This window comes from Panthera uncia, chromosome A2, assembly GCF_023721935.1.
Source record: "Panthera uncia isolate 11264 chromosome A2, Puncia_PCG_1.0, whole genome shotgun sequence".
Classification (NCBI taxonomy): Eukaryota; Metazoa; Chordata; class Mammalia; order Carnivora; family Felidae; genus Panthera; species Panthera uncia.
Genome location: NC_064816.1, coordinates 161,503,502 through 161,523,300, shown reverse-complemented (window position 1 = coordinate 161,523,300; position 19,799 = coordinate 161,503,502). Strand labels below are relative to the sequence as shown.

General features: G+C 45.9%; 1 protein-coding gene across 1 annotated transcript in view; it reads right to left on the bottom strand.

The window, feature by feature from the left end:
• UBE3C (ubiquitin protein ligase E3C) overlaps nt 1-19,799 on the bottom strand; it is a 120,420-nt gene that overhangs the window by 43,954 nt on the left and 56,667 nt on the right. Inside the window, exons 12-17 of the mRNA XM_049642182.1 lie at nt 15,701-15,858; nt 15,319-15,551; nt 6,216-6,320; nt 3,841-3,928; nt 2,790-2,887; nt 1,130-1,262 (exon numbers count right to left, since the gene is read on the bottom strand). Coding sequence (XP_049498139.1) covers nt 1,130-1,262; nt 2,790-2,887; nt 3,841-3,928; nt 6,216-6,320; nt 15,319-15,551; nt 15,701-15,858 — 815 coding nt within the window. The remainder of the gene's footprint in view (nt 1-1,129; nt 1,263-2,789; nt 2,888-3,840; nt 3,929-6,215; nt 6,321-15,318; nt 15,552-15,700; nt 15,859-19,799) is intronic.

Sequence of the window (19,799 nt, the reverse complement as noted above, 5' to 3'; positions counted from 1 at the left end):
GGACAAGGACTCCGGGCCGCAGCGCGAGAGCCCCGGCCAAGTGGCAGGCACACCACAGCTACTACCGCCGATTCGCGGGGACCGAGGAGCCCCCAGGAGGAGGTCCAGTTTTTCTCAAAAGTGTGTTGGGCTTGAGTCAGAGTTCCGGATTTTGCCCCGTTCGCAGGTAAAACTTACAAACGAACCATGCTGGCTGGCAGTGAGCTGGGACAGCGGCGGTCCGCCTTCAGAGGGCTACGGCACAGATTAGGTGAGAAAACCACATTATGTGAACATCAAACCCTCACACACAAAACCTGGAAGAGAAGGGACCGGTAACTGACGCTGGCCGTCCGCCGTTATTCCCACAGCGTAACAAAATTAGCTCTTTAAGAAAAAAATCACTTGAATCGAGGTTTTGCTCCCCTCGGAGAGGCGACTGTTACTTCACTTCTGACGACCTCCCATCTCCTGCAGCCATGATCCAGACCCTGCCTGCCACCTTCCGCTGCGAGCTCCCTGCACCGATCTAGCCCTGATTTAATGCAGTTAACAGGGATCCCATACTCTTGAAGGAAAAATTATGAACATGTAAACTAGTAATACAACACTTAATGCTGGGTGTCAGATACTCACAGGAGACAGAACGTGTCACTAACCTCTACGCGCGATCCAAAGTGCTGTTACAGGAGAAATCTCTCCGGTCTTTCTCTACTAGCACTGACGCTGAAGCCCACGTCCTTTTATAAAGAAATCTGCACTGCACCGAGTTTACTCTGGCATGTTAAACAAGGCTTAGAGGTTATAACACACACATAATACAGAACGTAAACGGCGCCCACCAACATTTTCAGAATTCTAGATCGTCAACTAAATTTTAGAAACAGACATCTGCGGGTGGAGTGGAGGGTTTTTTTTGCCTTAAAAACAGAAGTCACTATTTGAAAAAGGCTCCTGTTGCACTAATTATCTGTCAGTCTTAGGAATGTTATTTGATAACACACATCTACAGATCCGGCATACATTTCACTGTTAAAACTCATTACAGAACAAGACGACGGACACTAAGGTTTCAGTGAGGACCTTTTTCTAAAAGAATCCCTCAGGCTCCCCCTGCCGCATGCATACACACAGACAGAATTATACATACCATTTTCTGGGGAAAGTTTGTCATAAGCATCTTCATAAATATAATTTCTTCTTATAGTGACATTAATTCCGTCCAGAAACGGACCGTCTCCTTGCACCTCTTGCTTATCTGCATAAATCAACCTTTGAAAGATCTAACAAACAGAGGAAGCTGTCAGGTTACCTGAAATGAGACTTTGTTATAAACATAAGCAACAAAAAACTGCCACATAAATCTTCAGTCTTCTATCTCCGTGAATTCAGAAACAAATTTTAAAACCAAGGTATCGAATATGGACTTTCGGCCTTATTAGTAGACATGCGATATTTGTGTATTTGTAACCCTGCTCCTCTTCCCCATCTTACAACAAATTTTTAAAGTCCCATGCTATAGTATTGTCAGTATCTTCTTTTACAAACCCTTTAGAAAAACCCAGGTGACAGAAAAAGAACGAATATCTTTCTTTGTAAAGCTGTGTATCACTAGTAGGAATATCTCCCTAACAATAAAACTCAACTGATTTTTTTTTGATGCTAAAAATCCAGTAGAGGGAGCTCAGGAACTATGTAATATCATGTTGCATTTGTGCCTCTGTGTGTGTGTGTGTGTGCGTGTGTGTGTGTGTGTGTGTGTGTGTTTTAATAAAGAAACACCAACAGCTTTAAAAGAAATTCAATCTTTTGCTCATCCTATAAAGAGTGGGCAGGACTAAAATTACCCTCTTGAATCTATTACTTAAGAATAGAGCCTGGTAGGGGCGCCTGGGTAGCTCGGTCCGTTAAGTGTCCAACTCTGGAATTCAGCTCAGGTCATGATCTCACAATTCATGAGTTCGAGCCCCACACTGGGCTCCATGCTGTCAGTGTGGAGCCTGCTTAGGATTCTCTCTCTCTGCCCCTCCCCAGCTCACTCTCTTTCTAACTAAGTAAACTTAAAAAAAAAGCCTGGTAGTTTTTAGAAATTCGCTAAGTTGATGAATACAAACAAGACATTTTAAAATCTCAAAACAGATAAATACAAAGTTTTGTACATTAGTCAAAAATGACCAGGCAAGAAGTTAAGATAACTATCCAAGTCTCTTTTATAAAGTAGTGTTTGTGATAAATAACTTCAACATAATGTACAGAAGCGTATCTTTTCAAAAAATATGCATTTTCAAAACACAGGTCCTAGACAAAGGACCTCATCCTCCCATAAGACGACAATGGTGTGACAAGCCTCTGAACTCTAGGTACAACTAAGGAGAAAATCTTTCAAGTCTATATAAAGAGGTACTTGGTTGGACTATGCTTTCTAAAAAAAAAAAAGAAAAGAAAAGAAAAGAAAAAGTTCATTTATTTTGAAAGAGAAAGCGCAGGGATGCACGCGAGTGGGGGCGGGGCAGAAAGAATCCCACGCAGGCTCGGCCCTGACTCGGGGGCTCGACCCCACCGTGAGATCATGACCCGAGCCGAAGTGAAGAGTCAGACGCTAATAACTGACTGAGCCACCCAGGCGCCCCTGGACTATGCTTTTATAAATCGCTCTCAGCTATTATCACCCAATGAGGAAAATAAGAAGTGCAGAATCAGCTGGGCACCACACATCTTTGGAGACTTTCTGGCTGGTGTTAGTTCAACCCTGAAATGATGCTAAGTGACCGTGCCACACACGCAGTCTGTAAAGACACCAAACTGCTTACCTTGACTCGCTCCTCAAATGGAACCACAAAGGGCAATTCTGTCAGGATGGCGAGCTGTCTTTCCTCAGAGACGGACAGCGGTGGGGACTCCAAACCCACTGCAACACATTTTAAAGGCTCTGTGGAGTTACGGGCATGGACACACCCCACCTTGCGGCACCTGGCAGACACCGTGTGCTACGAACAGAAGGTCGGTGCTGACCCCGCGCCCAGCGCCTCCGTGGGCGCCATTTCCGGCAGCACTTGCACGCTTGGTGTCCTCGTGTCACATTTCGGTAATTCTTGCAACATCTCTAACTTTTTCATAATTACATTTGTTACGGTCATCTGTGATCCGTGATTCTCAGTCGCTGAAACGACTCAGATGATAGCATCATCTCCAAAAAGTGTATTTTTTTAATATGACAGAGAGCGTGAGAGTGTGAGGGAGGGAGGGCAGGGAGAGAATCCCAAGCAGGCTGCACACTCAGCATGGAGCCCGAGGCAGGCGTGGATCATGACCTGAGCCAAAATCAAGAGTGAGGTGCTCAACTGACCGAGCCACCCAGGCGCCCCTAAAAGTTTCTTCTAATGAAGGGACGTTTGTCGCTTCTTTAGACGTAATGCTACGGCACTCTTAACCTTTACATACGCTGGAAAACCAAAAAATTCATTTGACTTGTTCTGCGACATACACTTGATTGCGGTGGTGGAGAGCAGAACCCACCATGTCCTTGAGGCCTGCTTGGACTCTTCCCTCCCAGACTCACAAGGCTACACACTATATGGTTCCATCTAAAGACATTCTGGAACAGGCAAAGCTACCAGGACAAAAACAAATCAGTGGTTCCCAGGGGCAGGGGCTGGGGCAAGGAGCCGGGGCGAGGGCTAAGTACAAAGGAACACGAGGTAATTTCCGGAACGATGAGCCTTTTCTCTATGGTTGATCATGGTCGCCTATGTTTACCAAAAATCGCAGAAGAGTACACTGAAAAGAGTGAACTTCCCGGTACGGAATGGTAGTCCATAACCCTGAACGGAAAAGGGGACTGCAAGGCCAGAGAGAACTCACCGTCCAGGCTCGACTGCAGGGGGCCAATCCTCCCCATCCGCCGGTACCTCCACACGTGTCTGGAAGCCGGAACGTAGAGCTGGGTGACCTGCGGGGCCAGCAACACTTGCTTAGTACATCCTTGTGCTGTGGCTCGAACTTTAACTTGTCACATGTGAACTAAATCGTGCCTTACACGTACTGAGTGTCAGCCGGGTCCTGCTCTTTGATCTCATGTCCTTTCTAAGTCCTCGTCCCGCCCTCTCTCCCCTGCTGGCTACCCTTTCACGCTTTGACAGTGTAACTGCTTCTAACACATCCCAGGGAACTCTCTGCTGCTTCTGGTTAATGCCGTATAACAGGTGCATATAGTAAACGGTCATGTGATCACTTTCTAAATGAAAATGCATCACGCTTAAAGAATGAATTTCTTACTACTAAATATTCAGTATCTCATAATTACAAAATCTGAGTATCCAGCGAGGCTGGGGTCGTGTGCACTCTGGAAGCCTCGCCGCTCTGTGGGCTCCCCCGGCCCTGAGCGGGCCGGGTCAGAGCAGCTGGGTGGCAGGGCCCCCCCACCTCCCTTCCGGGCTGTGCCGGCTGAGGCCCCTCGGGGCTAACACGGGCTTCTGGCCCGGTTCCCACACACGTGTGCAGCGGCATCAGGAGGGCTCCTCACATCCAGGTTCAGTTTCTGGCCAGGACGCTTCATGGGCAGAGTGTCCTTTCCTCAAGGCACGTGTCTGGTGACCGCAGGTCTGGGTACCCGTTGTTACAAAGCGATGAGGCCAAAAGAGGGACCAGCTGCGTTACCAGGCACGGTGTGGCGCAGCTGACGTTTTTTCCACAGCTGAGTCTCCTGGGGTAGCAGCGGCACAGCGAGGGGCGTCCGGCACTGGACCCTCATCACTGGACCCTCATCTGCTGGGGCCTCCAGCCCGGTATTAGCAGGTCCCCTTGTGGCCTGCACCCGGAGGGCACCGCCTAGACCGTTGATTCATCAGAGCTGCAGGCTGTGGGACTCCAGGTCAAAAGTGGCTTCTTCGTGCATCATGAGCCACCCCTACACCGAGAAGGGTCTCACATCACCACTACTCAGCCTGAGATACATGAAGTTTGTAAGGGAAAGGCAGACTCAGTGCATGATTACTTTTTTCCGAACCCGTCCTCAAAATAATAAGGTGGTTCCTCTGCTTATAAGATGGCCAATCACGTTCTTCATTTTCTAACGTTTAAAACACTTTTGAAAAACTTTTATTTATTTGAGTAATCTCTACACCCAATGTGGGGTTTGGAACCACACCCGAGATAAAGAGTCCCATGCTTTTCCGACTGAGCCGGCCAGGCGCCCGTAACTCACAGATTTAAGCATATTCGACGTTTAGTCCATTACACCTGTTCCGAAGGGCCGGGGCCTCCTGTGGTTCCCATACTCTCCAGTGACAAGACACTCCATCGTTCCAAAGGCTGTTTCCTTTTGGTGGTAAATGTTGTTCGGAGGCCCCATCCCGGGCCTTGGAGATGTCCATCTGCTACAGCGTTGGCCGTGGTTTCGCAGCCTAACCAGTGGGCACAGCTAGGCGCCACACGCTCCAAGATTCATGCAGACACAGTAATGCTTCTGAAACTGTTATAAAGCACCTCTGTTTTCTTCTTCTTCTTCTTCTTCTTCTTAAGTAGGCTCTACGCCCCGAGTGGAGCCCAATGTGGGGCCTGAACTCATGACCCTAAGATCAAGACCTGAGCTGAGAGCGAGTCGGATGCTTAACTGACTGAGCCACCCAGGCGCCTGCTGTTTTCTTTCCTTTAATGCTTCTATAGTCCTGTTTCTTCTACACCCTCCACTCTCTGCACCCCGAGATTTTGAAATGAATACAATCATGCCTTTCACTGACAAACAAGAACGAAAACGGTTCATAGACGTCTGTTAATGTTAAATTTCTGAAAATATATTATACTACTGAATCTACTTTAGACCTAGGTCTTAGTAATTTTAGTAACATTCAAATTTGTCTGTTCCTTTAGAAAATCAAGGACATGCTCCATTTCCTCTAAGTACCAAATATGCGTCAATAATTATAATACCTTTCAATAAAAGCAACATCTTTTGCAACCCCAACAAAGAACCACTAGGCTTCAATATAATTTGTGGTTAAAGGAGAAAATCAGGATTAATAGCAAACTCAGGATGCATGTTGAAGTCAATGGTACTGCTATATATTCTATCTTGTGACCTAAGCATTAATAATAAAAAAGTTTACTGTTAATATTTTGTTACATACTAAGTAATAAATGAACCAAATGAACCAATTTAAAAGGCTTTATCCTCCCTCGAAAGACAAAAGCTGAGACAATGTGTAATGAAAACTATTTAAAAAGATCTTTCCATAAACCTTATCTGCTTTAATATCTTCCTGTTCTGACAGCCAGTGGCTTGGAGGACAGAAATTTCTTCTGGTGTCTCTGGACTTCAGCATCTTCACAAGGCTGGTGATAACCTGCAGAGGGAGAGCAGGGCCGAGTCACGTGAGCAAGCCCAGTAACGACCACTGCACAAGAGAGGCAATAACACGGCAGCTCCCCTGTATGCCTGTGAGTGCGTGGGCTGGGCCGTCCGGGCCTCCCCTCGGCCACCACCAGTCAGGCCACAGGAGAGCACCTTATCCTGTGACCCCAAGAATGAGTCTGTGTTTTTTTAAGATAAATAATACAATTTTTTTAAAAATGTTTATTTTTTAGAGAAAGAGAGAGAGAGAGTAGGGGAGGGGCAGAGAGAGGGGGAGAGAGATGATCCCAAGCAGCCTCCACGCGGTCAGTGTAGAGGCCGAGTGGGGTTCGATCCCATGAACTGTGGGATCGTGACCTGAGCCGAAATCAAGAGTCGGACGCTTAACCGACTGAGCCGCCGAGGCGCCTCAAGAATGAGTCAAGTACAAAGTGGTTAGTTAAGTGCCAGTGAAGAGAGAAAAATTAACAGGAACATGTTAAAGGCTGTCTACAAAGGAGGTAGCAAGTGAGTTTTGAAACACAAATTTGGAAATGTATTAGCTCATTTGAGCTATAATGTAAGAAATCTCCAAGTACGGCAATTTCGTAAAACTTTTTCCTACAGTAATAGCATTTCTTATTTTTTCTCAAAAGACGCTCCGTCAAGTGCATGGGCGGGGGGGGGGGGGGGGGCGAGTCCTACATGGACCTCTGACATCTGCCAAAAAAGACCAACAATTCCTGTCTTTCCCTTATACACGTCTCTGGAGTCAGGCCTGCTTCTCACCATGATTCTACACACACTGGGTCCCACTCCTCTCATAAAGCCCCCCATGCTGACACTTTGCATTTCAGTACTCATTCTGCAGTGAGCTCTGGTCCCTCTCTGGCGACATAGGAAGCTGCCTCTGAAGAAAAGCCAGCTGAGGACCCGCAAACCTAGTAGGCATTCAATGACTGACTTGGGATCCATAATTAATTATAAATTTTAGACTGTATGAGTAAGAGAGCTAATGGCACTCACTGCCTATTTAAAAAAGACCCGATGGCGGGAATAAAAAATAAAAAATAAGACCTGACATTCTTTATTAAATACAAATGTACTTTGCAATAAGCCAAGATAAGACCAACATAAAATTGTAAATCCAAAGTTTTAAACCTTTACAACCAGGATTTGATCATACAACTACTATGTAGTGAAAGTAAGACTATGATGACGTTTTCTGAAAAAGTCAGCCAGGCCTCTGTCCACATGGCCTCTAATTAAGTAAAATACAATTTGGATAAGGAATTAGGATAAAATATAATTCGGGTAAGGAAAAAAATTAGGATAACATGATAAATTTCCAAATATACCCACAAGACAAATAAGACTGCATAATTTCAACTGTTAATAGAGATTTCTCTTTAAAATTTTACAATTCAGGGGTGCCGGCATGGCTCAGTCAGTTAGGCATCCGACTTCAGGTCAGGTCACGATCTCACAGTTAGTGGGTTCGAGCCCCGCGTTGGGCTCTACGCTGACCGTTCTTAGCCTGCTTGGGATTGTGTCTCCCTCCCTCTCTTTTCTGCCCCACCCCCCTCCCCCCACCAGCGTCCCCTGCTCATGCTCCGTGCGTGCGCGTCTGTCTCTCTCTCAAAAAGAAACAAACATTAAAAGAAAATTTTCTTTAATTTAAAATTTACAACCCAGCATGTATATACCATAGAAATACAAATGCTTCTTTCATGACATGCAAACCCTGGCATCCAGGGATACCAAAAACTTCGTGTGTCCAACAAAAGCAGGTGAGAAAGGGCCCTCGGCTGACACCTCAGACCGCTATAACGTGGACACACGGCTTGGATGAGATGCCCACGGATGGAGCCAACAGTTAGTAGTTGAGCAGTTCGGCCACACAGACAAAACCACACCAGCGTAAATGTCTCAAGACCTAGAATACAGCCTTCTGACTGGTGGAGTTTCTTCCCAGTTTGTTCTTCCACATCCCTTGAGGCAGGTGAAGGCCTATCCTAATACTATAGTAACATCCTTTCTGAATCAGCAGTAATTAGCTTAGGTGAGTCAGCCTGAACCTGTAGTCGGTCACCCCCCACTCCTGACTCTCTTATTATGCTTGCTCAGGGGTTAAGTCAGGCACATGCAATGCTCTCTGAGCATGAAAAGACCAGATGGCGATGAGTTACGCTACACGTGTGGTCTTGTCTGGGACAACCGACGGGTCAGCGCACGCAGAGCACGACACAAGCACGTGCCCTCTTCCGAGAGCACAGACAGAAGCACCATCCTTTTCTTTGAAGTTTATCACATCCTGGGGCGCCTGGGGGGGCTCAGTCGGTTAAGGGTCCGACTGTTGATTTCGGCTCGGGTCGTGATCTCATGCTCGTGGGTTCAAGCCCCGCATCGGGCTCCGTGCTGACAGCGTGGAGCCTGTTTGGGACTCTGTCTCCCCTCTGCTCCGTCTCTCTCTCAAAATAAATAATTAAACAAACAAAATTTTTTAAAAATATCACAGCTTACACCTTTCCATTTTCATAACCAGCTGTATTAGTATTTCAAGTAAATTCAGACTGAACAGATACTGGGCCGAAATTTACACGATACACCACGACTGTTAACAGAAGACATGCTTTCTGACACACGTTTCATGTATTTCTTTAACTGCGCCCATTTACTTATGGCTCACGCCATTACTTATGCCACTGAAAGGTGGCATCCTCTCGTGCTGACCTTCCCCGTTGCACAGCTGAGGAAACGTAGCTTTCCTGAGGGTGAGAGACTTGCTCCCGGGCCCATGAGGGGCAGGGCCAGGGCTGCCTCACTCTAGAATAAAACCTTCTATCTGCCTCCTGGTAGTCATCTTTCAACCTCTGGTCATGAGGACATTTGTTTTCTGCAGGTCACAGACATGAAACTATGTATGAGGCAATTAATGCCGTAAGTTACTTTCTTCTTTTGAATTACTGTGAAATTAAACACTAAAAAGTTTCAATACAGGCAGCCACTGTCTTATTTTCACATTCTAAGTATAAAAAAAGAAGCAATCACATATTACTTCTTTTTAAAGTTTATTTATTTATTTTGAGAGAGAGAGTGCAAGTGGGGAAGGGGCAGAGAGAGAGAGAGACTCCCAAGCAGGCTCCACACCACCAGCGCAGAGCCCCACGCAGGGCCTGAACTCTCACGAACCGCGAGATCGTGACCTGAGCCGAAGTCGGACGCTCAACCGATGGAGCCCCCCAGGCGCCCCAGGAATCGGGTATTACTTATAAATGTCCTGGTATAATCGATCCTCTTTCAAAAACAGGAAAGGGAGAGAGAGGGAGGGAGGAAAAAGTGGGAGGCGCAAAGTGACGGGGGCCCGAGGAGGCTTGTAAAGGGCGAGATGTCAAGAAGGAGCCACTGTGAAAAAGCAGGTCTTACAGGTCAGAGCTGACGGCAGGCCAACCTTGAAGAGGAATCTTGGAGAGGATTTAACCGAAAAAATAAAGACACCTGTTAAATTTTAATTTCAGGTAAATAGCAAATAATTTTTTAGAACAAATATGCTCCAAATATTGCTTTTTTAAAAAATGTAAGTATATCCAAAATACTGCACAGGACATATTTTTATCTAAAACAAGCCATGACATTAAAATTTAACTGGGTGACACATTTTTATTTGCTAAATCTGGTAATACTAGCCCGGAACCAATTCCCAAAATCCTTTTTTAGAAATGTCAAATCCCATATTTTAAATTCAACTAAAAACACTTCCTCCATTTAAACTAGTCTCTTCTAAGTTTCAAAGAAAAATGCAAATTTTAAGAAACCACAAAACTTTAACGGGGTCCATTTGGGATGTCAAATCACCCCCGATCACATTCCTGCTCTCTGCGTGCATTTTCAGGGCCACAAACTCAACTGCTGTACAAATATTTAGTATCGGAAAGGAATGTGGAGGTGACCATTAAAAAGTTACATAAATCGACTAAAGACTGTGAAAGGTAAGGAGAACTGGGGCACCAATTTTGAACTGGATTAACAGCCACTGCTGAGATCAGAGGGCAGTTTTGCTCTCAGTTAATTTTATTAAATTTTCTGGTATAGACATGCACACTAAAGAAGCCTGTACCAAAACGGAAGGAATTTTAGATTTTTTTTTTATTTTTTAGAGAAAGCGTGTGCGTGTACACGCGCGTGATGGGGGAAAGGACACAGGGCGAGGGAGAGGGACTCTTAAGCAGATTCCATGCCCAATGAGGGACTCAATCTCACAACAGCAGGATCATGACCTGAGCCGACTGACATCAAGAGTTGGACGCTCAAACAACCGAGCCGCCCAGGCGCCCTGACTTAAATCTAAAATTTAGTTCCTGCTTAAATCTAAAATTTGTTGGGGCGCCCAGTGTCTCAATGGGTTGATCGTCTGACTCTTGATTTTGGCTCAGGTCACGATCTCACAGTTGGGGGACAGAACCCATGTTAGGCTTTGCACTGACGGTATGGAGCCTGCTCAGGATTCTCTCTCTCTCTGCTCCTCCCCCTCTGGTGCAATCCTGTGCGCTCTCTCTCTAAAATAGATAAACTTAAGAAAATCAGAGGGGCGCCTGGGTGGCTCAGTCGGTTAAGCGTTCGACTTTGGCTCAGGTCATGATCTCACGGTTCATGGGTTTGAGCCCCGCGTCAGGCTCTGTGCTGACAGCTCGGAGCCTGGAGCTGCTTCGGATTCTGTGTCTCCCTCTCTCTCTGCCCCTCCCCGACTCATGGTCACTCACTCTCTCTCTCTCCCTCTCTCTCTTAAGAATAAATAAATATTCGGGGCGCCTGGGTGGCTCAGTTAAGTGTACGACTTCGGCTCAGGTCATGGGTTCATGGGTTCAAGCCCCCCGGTCAGGTTCTGTGCTGACAGCTCGGAGCCTGGAGCCTGCTTTGGATTCTGTGTCTCCCTCTCACTCTGCCCCTCCCCCACTCACACTCTGTCTCTCTCTCTCTCTCTCTCTCAAAAGTAAATAAACATGAAAAAAAGTAATAATAAAAATAAATAAATACACAGGACCTACGTCACAGTAAGCCTACTTTTGCTATATGAGATCAAAGGTTATATATATCTGCCCCAAGTGATTTCTTTATACAGTGAGGCCTATGGTTCTTAACCCTGGCTGCATATTGAAATCTCCTGTTTTTTTTTTTGTTTTTTGTTGAAGTTTATTTATTTTGGGAGTGAGGAGGGCAGAGAGAGAGAGAGGGGGAGAGAATCCCAAGCAGGCTCCTTGTTGTCAGTGAGCTGTCAGGGCTTGAACTCACAAACTGTGAGATCACGACTGAGCTGAAAGCGTTAAGTCTGATGCTTAACCAACTGAGCCACCCAAGTGCCCCCAAAATCTTCTGTTGATGAATGCCTGGGCAGAGGTACCAGCAACAGTGATTTTCATTCAATTCTTTGAGGTAAAGCCAGTCAATTGTTTTTAACTGTTCCCCGGGAGATCCTGGACTACTAGCGTGTTAAGAAATAGGAAGTCAAACAGAACACAAACACGCACGTACTGGAATAACCAGGTGTGCCCAGCCCCACAGACACTCTCAGCAGGCTTCAACAGCTATAAATGTAACAGCACTGTGTTTATTTGGTGTGTTTCGCTCTCGTCCGCCGTATCACGTCTGCCCATGCTAGATCTACACCTTAAATACACGCTCAATAACTAAAAAAGTTATGTAAGTAAACCTTCAGAAATACACACGATTGTTTTTCATGTTCTATTACTTCCCCTAATAGTGTTCAGATAACCGGTGGTAGCGGAGCCCTAACCCAGAGGTCACGAAGCGTCTGCTGTGGACTGATGTCAGGTTAGCCAAGTTTTATAAAGCCTTTAGTTACGACCTGCGAAAACTGGTGTATCTTTAAAGACAACCCGGTTCTCCAGGACGTCTAAAACACTCCAAAATTACTTCTGAAAGTACCCATTTTATTCAGTAGTCAGAAACTAAACAAAAACCTTCAAAGACCGGAAAGGAAGTGACACTACCCTGCAAGAACAAAGGTGCGTCGCGTGCCTAACGGTGACAGTTCACGGCGGCACGCTAGGGCCGCGTTAGGGCACTGCTGTTGTTTTAATGTTCACTTCTTAAACAATTCTTTTTGAGACTGAAAAATAAAACCAGCCACCGAGAAAGTGAACACCACTCACAATACAGACCTCCGTCTCTCCACGCAGAGGCGTGCAGACGAGAAAGGCTCCGGAAGCCTCTTCCCTGCTCCCCAGGCCCCCACCTTCCGGGTAGGGGACTCCTATGTAGGCGACAGCTCCCACAGAAGCCGCATCAGACAGGACTTCCTATCTCCTGATAGGGCTCAAGTAATTAGACCTGTAAATTACGCCTCAAGAGGAGTTTATAAATTTGATAAATGCATAAACTGTTTTAGCAGTGTCAATGCGGGGCCTAGCAACTGACCTCAATTCTTAGAGTGACAAAGAAAGATGACTCTATCCACTTAAAATTCTATGCTCTGTGACCAGCCAGCAGGGCCTCTCACAGAAATCAGTCTGAAAGGCCCATCGTGAGACTGAAAAATGAAAATGGCTGCCGGCCGGAGGAGTCAGGCCTCATCATTTGCAATTCTGTCACCACCAGCGGAAGGCAGGAAATCACGGGCAAAATGCTTTTACCTTTCTGGTTGCTTCTACCTTGAATTCTTCAATTCAAATTTGGCACTAAAATACCTATGAAATGCTAGCATTCTATTTTCGTACTCTTCCGAGGGGGATGCAGAGCAGCGGCCGGGTTCGGATGCCGGTTCTATTCACCAGCGGCCATGCGGCCTCATCTGTAAAATGGGGACAATAACGGCATCTTCCTGGCAGAATTAATGTGTGTACAGCTCTGAGACTACTGTCTGGGACACAGTATCCACTGGGAGGTAATTCTTTTGATCTCATGTTAAAGATAATTTTTTCTTACACGGAAAAAACCCTTTTCTACTCAAAAACTATGCCTTGATTTTTCATTATTTTGGGGGCTCAGCTTAACAGCAGAGAGTATGAAGAAGGTTTCTTTTCCCCAAAGAACAGGAATCCTGTTCCAAAAACTGTCTTTCAAACAATTCTGTTCTAAACCCAGGTCTTTGTAACCACTCGGTCTCAAACCTAAAACAATCCCGTACCACAAAAGTGAACCTTCACCCTAATTCCTAAAAACTTCAATCCTTAATCAAGTAGTAATGAGTCATTTTAAGGCATAAGAAAAAATTCACTACAGAATTTTCATTTACTGCTAAAGCAAAACAAGGCCAGGGGGAAATATCTTATAGAGAATTATTAAATTCTGAGATTTCTAAGTCCTAAAGATAAGCGTGCCATGTGAAAATTATGAGGTTCTCAACAGGTGCTATACAATAATGAGATTATCTGACAGTGCACACAAACCTGATATCCTACATAATGGAAAGCTTTATCAACAAAGATCCCAGAGTTTAATTAAATACTTAAAGAAAAACACATATGCCACCATAATACACATATCCAGGGAAAGTTTACGTAAGAATTTTAAGTTTTAAATGGGTTAGACAGCTTATTTTTAACTTAGAAAAGTTGCAAAACTGTCAGTCTTTAAGAATGGATATATTAAGGGTTCAACATGTGACCTTTAGAGTTTACTTGGGAATGCAGAGATAGGTAATTAAAATAAATTGTGCAAACATATATTACATCAATCTGCACAAATTATAAATTCAATGATGCATTAGTACTGTGTTCAGTGCAATCAAAACATTATCAGTTACTCTCACTGCTACTAATGCTCATGCTCCTAAGTGAAATGTGTTGTAAAATCCGGCAGAATGGGCTGGATAGAGACTATCGTGCGCTCGTCGGATGAATAAGCAGTCCTTAATTAGCCCATCAGGTTAAGTGCGAGCATTAATGGGCCTTTCCTAAAGTCTAGCTTGACATCTTTCTCCAAACATGGCCAAGAAGAAAGTTCCATTAGCAATATTAATACAAGCTTAGTTGATCATTTTCATTCAATTAACTTCTTTCAATTAAATAGATAGCTTGACAAAAGCAGTGATAAAAGACCTGGAGGGACAGCTGATGATTTGAGCCGCACATTAGCGCGCGAGGGGTCGCGGGTATCAAACGGACTGTAAATCCAGCATTCAATTTGGAAAATGCACTTCTTCTGCTCCCACTCCCTTAATGAGCGATTTTAGCTGACTGGATGTGTTTGCTGCAGAAATTTCATGGCAAGTCAAGCACCCTTTATCTTTTCTTTTTTTCTACCCTCAGTGATACTCGCACCGGTGGGGATTTCCTGCCAGCATTCCAGCCACGGCAACCCGTAACTTCTCTTTGGGCATGGGTAAAAATGAAGATATCCTAAAATAATTTACATGCAACTTACATTACATTAATGACTTTACCACACCTTTTTTTTAAAAATGTTTTTGTTGTTGTTGTTGTTGTTTTTAATTTTTGAGAGAGAGACAGAGAGAGAGAGAGAGTGTGAGCAGGGGAGGGGGCAGAGAGAGGAGACACAGAATCCGAAGCAGGCTCCAGGCTCTGAAGTGTCAGCACAGAGCCCGACGTGGGGCTCGAACTCACGAACCATGAGATCATGATCAGAGCCGAAGTCGGAGGCTTAAGCGACTGAGCCACCCAGGTGCCCCTTATCCCACTTTTCTTAATCAATTTCTCAAGAGATTAAAAAAAAAAAAAATCTGTAAGAGATCTTTTGGTGAAAAATGAAAATGAAAATACTTTAAAATTTTATTTATACTTCATCCGGTCACTGAAAGTACTTAGGGCAACTTATAAATGATGCATGTAACAATGTAAAAACAAGGTTTTAAAAGAAGGCAAAAGTAAAATGAAAATGAATTTTCTTCATTTAAAAAAGTTTTGCAAATTAAGAACGATGCCAGATGCAAACCTGTCCTTCTGTTTTTATGAAATGAGTCAAGTCAGGACACGTTTGTACATTGTGTGACCTCCTAAACACACACACACACACACACCCCGCATATCCTATACCTTAAATAACTGAATCCATCGCTTCTGTTCCATTTGTATACACTGTTGCATTTCAGAATTAGTCGTAACCCCAATACTTTGAAATGCTGTAATATACTCTTCTCGAACTTCTGGCTTGGTTTCTGGATAAGCCAACTTGATGATCCCTAGGCACGCATCTCGAAGGCAGCGAGACAACATTATCAGCTCTTCTAGGGTAAAAGGCATCATTGACGATTGTCTCTGACCTACAACTGAGAAACACAGTTCAATATTCTATCATACTTGTTTTTTCTCATTTCTGAACACAGTGAGAGGCTTAAGAGGTTTAAAACTTTTCTATCATCTATGAAAACAGACAGGCAGTGAAGCCAAAAAAACCCAGATTCCTCAAAACTCTTACCTTCTATGGGGTCCCCAAAGAACTCACTGTCATGTATGGAAATTAGCGAGTGACTGAACAAAGAGCTGAACAGGTAGAAGAGAGGGATGATTCGATTGGAGTCTTCCAAAGACATAGGGGAGCCCCGAGATATCACCTGGAGCAGTGGCACCATCGACCTTGAAATGGGAGCAAAAAGAACCACAATGACTTTAAGGTTAGTTTTCATTTGGGAATGAGTTAAGACACGCCATCAGACAAGCATAATCAGGGAAAATAACATTCCCATTAGCAACTGAACTACTTCAAGGGAAGGCAAGTCCTTCTAATAACATGGGTTCGTAAATAACTCAAATTAAAAAGCAGGACACAACCCACCACTCCTTACTAATGTTCCTGCCACCGTGATCAACTGGACGAATCCAGTCACCGAGCGAGCGAGCCAGCGGTCCCCAGAGAGAGGTCATAGTAAGTAACGCCACTATTAAAGACACAGACTTTATTTCTAGGTTGAAAAGCATCCCCTTTGTCCCCTCTCTACTTAACGGATTTAACAAAGTATCAAGTTGGTCTCATGAAAAATTTACCCAGTGACTTAATTTGGGAACATTCAAAACGGCCGAGTATTGAACCCTGACCAGAACCTTCAGGAATAAAGGTTCCCCTCTTCTGGGCTGGGCCTTGTTTCCACTCCGCCAGTTTCCTCATCAGCTCCCGTGAGCACCCCTGCTTGTACCAGGAGGGCTGATCTCAAGTAAGGCCGTCTGCGGGGCGCCCCGGAGTCTCTGTCACGGGTCAGGAGCTGAGAGCTACTACATTTACTTCTGCCACCTGGAACCTGTTCCGTCCTCTCTTGGTCAAATGTGGCCCCTTGTCCTGCTGACCATCCAGTGAACGGAGGGTCACGTGTAAGCACTCCCACGTCTATCGAGCCCCACGGTCCCCTCAGCGTGTCCCGCCAACCCTGAACAGGCAGGTGTCGTGCGTGATCACCGGCTCATCTTCATCCACGTACATTTATACTCAAACACTTATTTCCACAAAAGCACAGGTGTGAATCAGGTGAAATGTGACCAGGAATAAGGAGCCACAAATTACCAACCGGTTGCCCACCACTGCCAAGTTACGTGAGAGCCCGAAGCAGAAGGTAAGGCCAGGCAAATGTACTGTTATTCCTAGTGGGGCTCCGGTGAGCTGGCCTGAGCGGCCTGGAGCGTCAGGGTGTCCACGGGGCCCACTTCAGGGGACAGCACCGCCACCAGCAGGGCCGTGAGAACAGGGACCCAGATGTGTAGCGTGAACTCTGCCGTCCCGCAGAAGAAACACAGCCTGAGCGAGCCGTCCTGCTGTGTGTACCCACAGCACTCGGCAGCAGCTCGGTGAAGTGATGGATGTAAGGGGTGTGTCCAAAATAAAAACGCAGTGAGGACGTGCCACAAGGGACAGAGTACAAGCATCCTACCTCGTGGCCAAAGCCAGATGACAAAGAAAGGCTCTTTATGTTAGGATACAAGAGGCGTGGGGGCGCCCTTTGAACCGGCCAGTCCTCCTCCTCCCCAGGGACTTCCCCCCCCCCCCCCAAACCTAGTCCTGGGCCATTCACACAGTAAAATCGTGCTGACGTACAGCAGGAAGAAAGTTTAACGTCACATGTTTTGTTGTATTAATAAAAATGGATTGTATCTTTTGGTTCCCTTGCAGAGCTCCCCAAAGAACAGATGACAGTGACGGGCAGATGCTATTTTGGGGGACACGGGACAGGTCGAGTTCAGGGCTACAAGGTGGAGAAGGTATTTCCTGAACCTGGAAGAGTGAGACACCAGCTTCCAGCTGTTAGCCTGTCAGCAGTCCCCGCCCTTAATCGCCACCACCGGTCACGCACGTATGCGCCAGCACACGTAAGATGCTGACACGCGTTCCCTAAAGGAGAGGAGGGCAATTATTCAACATGAGCTGCTTTTTTCTCCTTGACCCCCAAAAGGTAAGCAAAAGGAATGAATCATCTTCATTTTAATGACAGAAACTGTGGCTGGCAAGAAGGGTCAGATGTGTGCCTCTGGTCCCCTCCAGCAGACACGTTTCTTGATTCTCCGCTGACCATTCTTTTGGCCGTAAACACTGACTCAGGTATTCCTCTAAAAACAGGTCAATCACAAAGACTTATGTGCAAATAAAAAGTCCATAATTTACTGTAATGGAAAAGACACTGGTTCAGAACTTGGAGAGCTGGTTGCCACAGGAGCATCGCTGGGGCCATGGGTGACCCCTCCCCTCTGGACATGCCCTCTGGATGAGGCTCCCACCCCAGGCTGCAGCAACCACTCCTCCTTGGATCAAGGTTTCTCTGCTATAGAAGTTTCTACTGAATGCTTTCCTGCCTAAAATGAGGTTGGTTTTTTAATATTTTTTTTTATGGCTTTGGTGGAAGGTTTATTGTTGTTCTTTGTTTTCTTAACAAAAAAGGTAGGGAAGGAGCACCTGGCTGACTCAGTTGGTAGAGCATGCTAAAGTATTTTTTTAAGTTTATTCATTTTGAGGAGAGCGAGAGGGAGAACATGCACGGGGGAGGGGCAGAAAGGGAGACAGAGAGAGAAACCCAAGCCAGCTTCATGCCGTCAGCGCAGAGCCTGACTTGGGGCTCGATCCCATGAACTATGAGGCCATGACCTGAGCCGAAATTGAGAGACGCTTAACCAACTGAGCCACCCAGGCCCCTCACCTAAAATAAGTTTTAAGAGCACCGCTTAGACTACTGCCAGTACTGCTTACTACTGGTGTCAGTGTGACAAGAATTCATAACAAGAACAGTCCCCACAGAGTTAGAGACAATGAGGCACCACGCCAGCCTCGGGGTCAGAGAAATGACCGCCCAGGCCGTGACCCGGCAAAGCCCCTCATGCGACAGTGAAGGGATGTCTCACAACAAAGACAAGCCAGCCAGCCACGTGGTCGTTTGGGGTCAGCTGCACCCCAATCACCCAGGAGCCTGTGAGGTCGCAGACCCCTGGGCTTCTAACCCAGGCCGGCGAGACTCGGGGGTCACAGAGAAATGTACGGTTTCACACGCTCGTCATGACCCTTACAACTCAGAGGTCCCAGAAGAAGTCTTGTTATGAAACGATTTCCCAGCTAACTCAATGCCATTTTCAGGAAAATCAGGTATTTAAATTTTAAATTTTACTCCAATGGTAAATTCAAGAAACTTACAGATTATTAACACAATCCTAGTACGTATCCCATCATAAGTTTCTTGAGGGACTTCAATTCAATATGGAAAATGAAACCCAAATTCTCCAACCGGCTTCTAAGAAATGAGTTTTAAAACTTTTGTGAAATTCACCAACTTATAAGGTAGTATTAGCAGTTTACTATAATTAATAACACCTCATTTTCCTTCACACCACGACCCCACCTCCTTACAAGCCAGACACTGTGCACCCCAGGCGGCCGTCAGGCACAGCGCGGGCCGGGGCAGGTCGCTAAGCTGAAACACTCGGAGCCCGAAGATCACTTCCTGCCCCAGCGATCCCTGATCTTTTGTGTTAAACAAACCTGTCATGTGCCAAGCCCGGCACAGCCGTAAGTGGCTGAAAGGCACCAAAAAACGAAACCAAACACACATGAAAGCCCTACATTTTTATCTGAGAAGGAAAGGATGTAAAAGAATTTCTCTAGACACTAAGGCATCCAAGGTTCTCTCCCATCTCGGCCGCTCCTCCCTGTTCATGTCCCCTCTAGGAGTGTCATCAGCTGCTGCGGGATCATTATAAGCTCCCTCTGCTCACTCCAGATGCAGTAACATTAAACGAAGAAAACCAAGTATGTCACTCAAAGTAAAACTATCAACGAACTGACATCCCCTCTTATTGTAAGACTAGCTTGTACAGATGCCTCGCATACGGTCTCCTGCTGCCCAGGAGCTGACCGGGAGACAAAGGCAGCAAACGTGGTCGTCCTTTCTCTGTGTGTCACCACCTGACACCTCACAGACCAGCCCGGTGCATGTCTGCATTTTGGGCACCTCATCCTCACTCACCAAAAACTGTTTCAACTTCCTGTCGAAGGGAGGGGAGGGGAGGGGAGGGGAGGGGAGGGGAGGGGAGGGGAGGGGGGGGGGGGG